The sequence below is a fragment of the Podarcis melisellensis genome, assembly GCF_964234715.1.
Source record: "Podarcis melisellensis genome assembly, chromosome: Z".
Classification (NCBI taxonomy): Eukaryota; Metazoa; Chordata; class Lepidosauria; order Squamata; family Lacertidae; genus Podarcis; species Podarcis melisellensis.
The window spans coordinates 45,903,817-45,911,584 of NC_138547.1; the positions used below are offsets into that span (position 1 = coordinate 45,903,817).

The following is a 7,768-nucleotide window of genomic DNA, read 5'->3' on the forward strand; positions in this document are numbered from 1 at the left end:
CCATATCTAATTGAATTTGATTTCCTCCTAGACTGCTTTGTGACCTTTTCTGGTGGAAAAGCAATACAAAAACACTTCAAATAACACCATCCCTGACCACTGAATCTGCTGGCCAGGGCTGATGGGGCTTGTTGCCCAGCTACATTTGGAAGGCACCATCTTGGCTGCCCCCCCCAAAAAATCTGTGCCCCCTGAACATACACTAATGAATAAATGTATAAATCAGGAATCAAAGTGTAGGCTGTAATTTCTATCAGTGTTGGAGAGGACTTAGCCTAGCAGGTGGCAAACAGGGTGGTGTTCTGCAAGGTTTTACTCAACATAGACCCATGGTAATGAATGAACATAACCAGGTTAGGTCTATAAGTTTAAGTGGGTCCATTCTGAGTAAAAACTTAGTTAAATACCATACTGCATCTGTCCAGTGGACCAGGGTCTCCTCCACCCTTCCTTAGGCCAAATTTGGCATGAAGGCTGGCTTTTCACCAGTCGATAGACTGTGGAACTCTCTCCCACAGGAGGCAGGGATGGCTGGTAACTTTGATCAGTTTGAAAGAGAATTAGACAAATCAGTGGAGGAGCAGGCTTTCAGTGGCTACTAGCCATGATGATTATGCTCTTCCTCCACGGTCAGTGGCAGTAATGCTTCTGAATACCAGCTGCTGGGAACCACAGGAGGAGAGAGTGGCTCTTGGGCTTGAATCCAGCCTGCAGGCTTCCCACAGGCATCTGGTCATCCACTGTGAGAACAGGATGCTGAACTAGGCGGACCATTGGCTTCACCCAATAGGGCTCTTCTTATGTTCTCATTTTCTTATCTGACAATAGAATGACATCAGAGGACCTGTTTTGGCCCATGTGGAGCTTTGAAGTCCTGACAGTCAGCTGGCTATTGTGCTCACAAAGTACTGTGTACGGTTCTTTGCAGGCCATGGGCTTTGCAGGTTCTGCCAACCAGCTGACTGACGTTGCTGAAAACACCCCTTTTTTGGCTCAGATGTGCCTGACTTGGCTAACCACCCCTGTGGTGACCTGCCTGGTGAGCCTACTTAGGCTTGGCAGTCAAGATTTCTCTGTCTCTGACTAAGACATCATTGCAGATGGGTTGGTTTTGGGGAGTGGAGAGAAAGTGAGAAGCTTCTTATGTGGAATATTAACACCCTGCTTCCTCTGCCTACAGGAGAATAAGAAGATGAAACAGTGTTTGGAGGAAGAGCTGAAGTGTAGGAAAGATCTAGAGAAGTTGGTTCGGAGGCTACTGAAGCAAACAGATGAGTGTGTCAGGGAAGACGCCGGGCGGAGGTCCTCAGTCCTCGCCTGATTTCTTAACCCTGCTCACACAGGGCGGTTAGCTCACAACGTCAGGTATTCCCTGGAACTGAGGGGTTTGGTGCCCCTTCTCGTCATACTGGAGTTTGTGTTCTGCTTTTGTTTTGGGGTTTTTTTCCACAGCATCATAGACTTTTAGCATTGCAAGGGACCCCTTCCGAGGGTCATCCAGTCCAACTCTCTGCAATGCAGGAATCACAGCTAGAGAATCCCTGACAGAAGGCTACTCAACCTCTGCCTAAAAACCTCCAAGGAGGGAGAGTCCACCACTCTCCGAAGGAGTCCGTGCAACTGGCAGACAGCTCTAGTTTTGTTCTGTTACAAACAAGAAAGGAAAAGGCTCTGCTGATTTCTTTATTTCCCCCACCCCCTGCCCAATTCAAAGAAGCCAGCAACAGCCAGTGAGCAATTTTTTTCTTAAAAAAAACACGAATCACTCCCAGGCCATGCTTCGGCCCCTGAGTCTCTGTGACCCACCTTTGTAACTCTAGGTACCTCACTGCACCTTTTTCTAAGAATATGGACCTTGCAACTGACCAAATGCCATTCGGAGTGAAGATCCGCTGAGTGGAAGCTGTAGAGGAAACGCTTTTCTCCACTTTTTTTTCCTTTTTAAATGCCTGTTACTTAATTTATTGGTTTGGTGGGCAGAGAAAAAAGGGGGAAATGGTTCCTTGAATTGCAATCAGGAAAGAAAGTTAAAGGTGATTTGCACTTCTTTAGATAATCAGGAAAACCGAGTTAGGTTTCCCTTCACGTTAAATAACAACTGTTTGTTACCTGCACCCTTGAGGCACAGAGCACAACAACACAGTGGTTTCTGAAATGGCCTTTCTATGGATATGAATATGCAATGGGCACCACAGTGCATTGGACTACATTTGCCTGGGTGCCTCTGATCTGGAGTCGCTGTCCTGAGCTCCCTGGGAGTATTGCAGAGATTCCTCAGTTGTGCTTCTTTTGAGCAGCAAGGGCTTAAGAGCACAGCAGCAAGCTTTGCTCACCACTGTGGAGTGTGTGAGCTTCACATGCATGTGTGTGAATGTGTGTGCCCTTTGGATTTTAACTAGGGCTTCAACATATTGGCTAGATGAATCAACAAAAACATCTCAGTGGCCCCAATCAATCTGAGGGGCTGTACCCAGCATGAGTAATACCCAGAGTAGACACACTGGAATTAGCAGACCTAAGTTATAGCTGTCCATTAAGTTCAGTGGGTCTACTCTATGTAGTACTAGCATTAGATACAACCCTTTAAAAATGATGAGGGTGGCCTTGGATTGTATTCACCAAATTATACTCTGAATAGAGTTATTGATATTAATGAACCTAGGTTTGTTTAATTTCAGTGAGTTTACTTTGTGCAGGACTAGCACTGATTACCACCCTAACTTAAGCTGATGGATTTAAATTGGATCAGATTCACATTATACATTTAAAGCACCATACATTCCCCCAGAGAATCCTGGGAACTGGAGTTTCACACAGAGAGAGAGCTAATATTCCCAGCACCCTTAACAAGCTATAGTTCCCAGGATTCATGGAATCGTGGACTTGTAGAGTTGGGAGGGACCCTGAGGGATCCTCTAGTCCAACCCCTTGCAAGCAGGAATATGCAGCTGTCCCCTTTGGGGATCAAACCTGCCACCCCTAGTGTGGATAAACCTCAACTCTGAGTAAAACGTATTTGGATATAGCTCACAACTTTGTAATTATTATTATTTTAAAAATAGTTTTTGTAAAAACCATTTGCGTTGAAAACAATCAAGTGGCACGGGGCATCTGGGAAGTGGCTTTCCCTCCCATATTTGAGAGAGAGGGAGACTGCATGAGCTTCACGACTCAGCAGCACCAGAAAATGCCTCTGCTGGCTTAGAAGAGGCATTCATACCACACATGGAAAGCTCTCTGGTACCACTTTCCCCAAAGCGCCCTGGAAGCTTCCATTTACTAAGGATACTGAGAGCTATTCCTCTCCTAGAGTTGCAATCAAGCCTTCTTCCCAGGAGACTCCGGGAACTCGGAGGCTGGCAACTCTGAACACTAGCAATACATTAGACTTCCCAGGGTTATTTGGGGGAAGCCTTGACTGTTTAAAGTGGCAAGATATTGCTTCAAATGTATGGTGTAGCCTCTCTTTGGATATGCAGAGCTTCTCTTCTAACAGGTCAGACCATTCATATATAGCCCTATACTGGCTACTCCAGGGCTCTGGAGACTTAGAGGCCGCATGTCCGTGTTTTGTATTGGCCAAAGGCAAATGTAGGCAAGGAGACAGACACAACTGTTTATACACACAGAGAAGACATGTTCACAGTTCAGAGACACAATCTAGCCAGGCAAAAGCAGTCAAGGAAGAAGTGAAGCAGGGCCAGCAAGGGGCATAGCCTAGGGAGAGTCCTGATGGCCAGTTGAGGAGGGGGCACACAGGACCCCCGGACCTGAGGTTCCCCATTCCTAATCTGGACTCTCTAGCAAGGCCACTCCTTGGTCTCAGGCTGAGGGAAAATGCCCCTGTCCTCTTGCTCCTTGTGAAACTGGATTTAACTGGATCCTTTAAAAAAGAAAATATTCTAGTCCTCATTGACTTGTATAAAGGGATGTGATAAATGGGGACAGAGGAAACCACTGATGACTGAGTGTGGCCATTGGTCCCTCTAGCTCAGGATTATCAGCACTGAATGAGTGGCTCTTTAGGGTTGCACTTGGAGGTGCCAGGAATTGAACCTGGGACTTTCTGCATGCAAAGCAATGCTCTACTTTTGAATCTGCAGTCCCTTCCCTCTGCTGTCGGAAGGGGGTGCCTCTTCTGAGAAGACACTTACTGGACGAAAGGTAGTTCTGACAGCTAAAAGCAAATAATACTTTTCCTCAGAAGAGTGCATTTTGTTGCAAGCTAATTTATCTAGGTGGAATCAAAGCAAAACCTGTCTGATTCAGTCAGTTTTGTTGATCGGCTGATAGCCCTCGTGGTATGTTTCCTTTTCTCCTTTGACAGAGTATTTGCTGTTCACCTTCAGGGTGAGCACTGATGCTAAGGTTGTGTGCTGAGACTTAAAAAAATAACAGAATATATTATCCTGTTTTTAATTTTATCATAAGTGGGAAGGGAGATAGTTCAGATATTCACAACCGTTGAGGAATGTTTAATGGAAGCTGGATGAATTTTCATCCAGCTCCATCTAGGATAAGAAGAGATTAAAGATACTTAGGGAACACAGACTAAATCAAATGAAGAATGAATCTCCTTTTTGTATGTGCTCTTAAAGGAAATATTTAACCATAACAATATGCAAGCCAGCCAGGTCTGCCTATAATATAACCTGCACATTTCATTTATTTCCGGGTTCCTCAAAGAGTATTCCTGCTCCCTTTCCCCTGGCTTTATTTTATAATTGCTGACATAATTCCATTTTACCAATAGCACTATGAAACCAAACTTGGAATTTTAATGGTTGTTAACTGAGTCACCACAATGGCTGAACTCTGGCCTTCCTAATCCACCCACAGTCAGCTTTTAGCAGGGAGGGGAAATCCTTGCCACTAGGTGACCCTAAACTTTGTAAGGGAAAGCACTTTTTTTGAAGCAGCTGGCACCATCTTGGTGCAGCAGAAGGGAAAGGAGGACACAAAGTTTCATGCCGTTAAAGGACTCAAGACTGGCTGTGCAAAGATTTGGAATATAGGACTCTGCCTTGTGCTGAGTCAGAAAATTGGTCCAACTAGGTCCATACTGGTCCATCTAACTTCTCCCGCCCATTTCTTCTTCTTTCTTTTGAACATTGCATGAATGTGCATGCGTTTGTTTGCTCATTTGTCACCTTATAAAAAGAAACATTTTTAAAAGCACAAAACTAATATAGGGGCTGGAGTGTCTTGGTGATGTTACAGATACTGGTCAATGAGCCTTGTGCATGGTCATCTTCTGCTCCCAACATGGCTGCACCATCTCCCCCAGCTCCAGAATGCAACCCTGGTGAGGAAGAGGCACATAATGCAATGACGGAACTGACACAGAATGCTTGACGCTCCAAAAACATTTTTGTGTGTTTTCAGCTTTCGTTAACTTGAAAACATAGCAGGTTCCTTCCCTACCAGCTGGGAGCAGAATTGTTAAGGAGCTGGATAAATTCTTGCCTAGAAAATCCCAAACTTTGTGCCAGGGCACACATCAGCAACGCTCCAGGTGGAGCACAGCTCCCATGAGCCCCTGCCAACACAGGTGTCCGGCACAAGTCCAGCTTAAAGGTAAAGAACCACAGGGAGCGGTGTCCCCCATCCCATTTCACTACCTGAGGCAAACCGGGAATTTGCCCCCTTCTGTCCCCATCCCCATGGCCCACTACCCACTTCCAGTGCTGCCAGAATGCTCCTCTCTTGCCGAATTCAGCAAGAGTGGCTGGAGCAACCCAACCAGATGAGTGGAGTATAAATAATATCTTCATTATTCTCCAAGGCGTTTCCATGCACCTTCTCTGCCCCAGGGGCAGCAAGACAAGCAGCAACGCAATACGCCACAACACTTCTCCTCTCGCTGAAATTCGGCAAGGGGGAAGGTGTTCCACTGGCAGCAGAAGCAATAGGGCAGGAGGGCCCTGCCTGTTTTCATTTCCACTGCCTGAGGTGGGTGCTTCACCCTCACCTTTGGGCCGGCTCTGGCCAAAGAAGGGAAATCAGCTAGGGGAAGCCTTCAGACTTGCTTGTTTTCCATCACGAAACGTTGAAATTTGGATATCTTTTAGGTTCAGGTGCACACTAGTTGACTGTGTGCCCTACTTGTACAGGGCACACTTCTCTGTCTGCAGGCATCCTCTGCTTGAACAGCTGCCTGGTCCAAGACAGCAAACTGAGCAGGCACAATGTTCCCCTGCTCATCATCTCATCCATTGGAGCAGTATGTGTTGTATTTCTCTTAGGGTAATTCTTTCTAGATTTGCATCTATGCATATACTTTAGGTTATGCAGGCATGTGTCTTCTTTCGCCTTTGTTTGTGGCAATGCAAAAGCAGGCAACACCCTTAGTCTCAAGGAGATTGCCTGCCCTCTTGTTTTGAGGACTAATATGTGGTTTCTTTATTTTTTTCTGAGTTATAGAGAGTGCCTACAGATTTGAATGTAGGAAAGCTGCATTATATAACTGAAGTCTACTTAGCAGGTCCTGATACGGACCATGCCAGCCCTCCCCAATGGTAGAACCCTCCAGATATCTCGGGCAACAACGGTCACCCACCCTAACAAGCTTGTCCAGAACATCTGGAGCAGGGGCAGGTAGGGAAAGGTACCAGCTGATAGTGGTTTTCCAAGGCCCTAGTTGAGACTTTGCCAGCCCTGCTTACCTAGGTTCTGCTTAAGAAAGGAAACTTGGAGAGTCCCAGGGGATGAATCTGGGAACCCCTGCATGCTAAAGCTGGGCTGCAGCCTCTCCCATAGATCCACTTAAAAAAGCACTGTGACCCACCCAACCACCACCCCAGGTGTCAAAAGTTTGGGAAACTCTGGTATTGCTATTCAAATTCAGCATTTGCTTGCACTGTAAGCACCAGGTGTGAATAAGTGTGTGTGTTTGTGTGTGTGTGTTTTAATTAAAATTAAGCCTGCAATCCTAAACACCCTTTCTCAAACAGAGGTCCCATTGAACTGAAAGGGACTTTGAATAAAACACCCACCGGATTGTGCTGTAAAAACAAGGAAGAATATGCAGCTATCATAAAGGAGCAGAAGCCATGTGTGAATCTGACTTCAGTGTTCTCAAAAATATAGATATATATTCTTTGTTTACAGCTCTTTGTAAATAGGTTCCTGTTGCATCCCACACATTAACCCTTTGCCTCTCGTGTTTCCTTCCTGTCATACATGTTCTTATTTTCTGTCAAGATGACTGGTGCGTGTTCAACTTTTTCTAACCTGCTTTTATTTTGAGCAATTTTTTAAATTGTGGTTTTCAACAAAAATAAAAAAGGGTTTTAAAGAAAAATAATTTTGTGTGTGTGTGCCTTTCCTTACGACTTATCTTCCAATCTCTTTAATTTGTTTGCTTTAAAAAAATTGTTTAAATAAAAAACCCTAGTACTCATTGCAAAACATCCACAATGATCCTGAGCTGAAAAGGAAAAAAGAACTATTTTTTAAAAAGCAGGTGGATAGAGGCTGCAATTCTATACCTGTTTGCAAAAGAAGGGATGCAGGTGGCGCTGTGGTCTAAAAACCACAGAGCCTAGGGCTTGCCGATCAGAAGGTCGGCGGTTCAAATCCCCACGATGGGCTGAGCTCCCGTTGCTCAGTCCCTGCTCCTGCCAACCTAGCAGTTCGAAAGCACGTCAAAGTGCAAGTAGATAAATAGGTACTGCTCTGGCGTGAAGGTAAAAGGCATTTCCGTGCGCTGCTCTGGTTCGCCAGAAGTGGCTTACCGGTAGTCATGCTGGCCACATGACCCGGAAGC

General features: G+C 45.5%; 1 protein-coding gene across 2 annotated transcripts in view; it reads left to right on the plus strand.

The window, feature by feature from the left end:
- ARHGEF6 (Rac/Cdc42 guanine nucleotide exchange factor 6) overlaps positions 1-7,306 on the plus strand; it is a 74,054-nt gene extending 66,748 nt beyond the window's left edge. For both annotated transcript variants that reach the window (XM_081897241.1, XM_081897242.1), the window contains one exon: positions 1,181-7,306. In XM_081897241.1, the coding sequence (XP_081753367.1) occupies positions 1,181-1,321 (141 nt within the window). In that variant the 3' untranslated portion in view covers positions 1,322-7,306. The remainder of the gene's footprint in view (positions 1-1,180) is intronic.
- Positions 7,307-7,768: the final 462 nt, after the last annotated feature.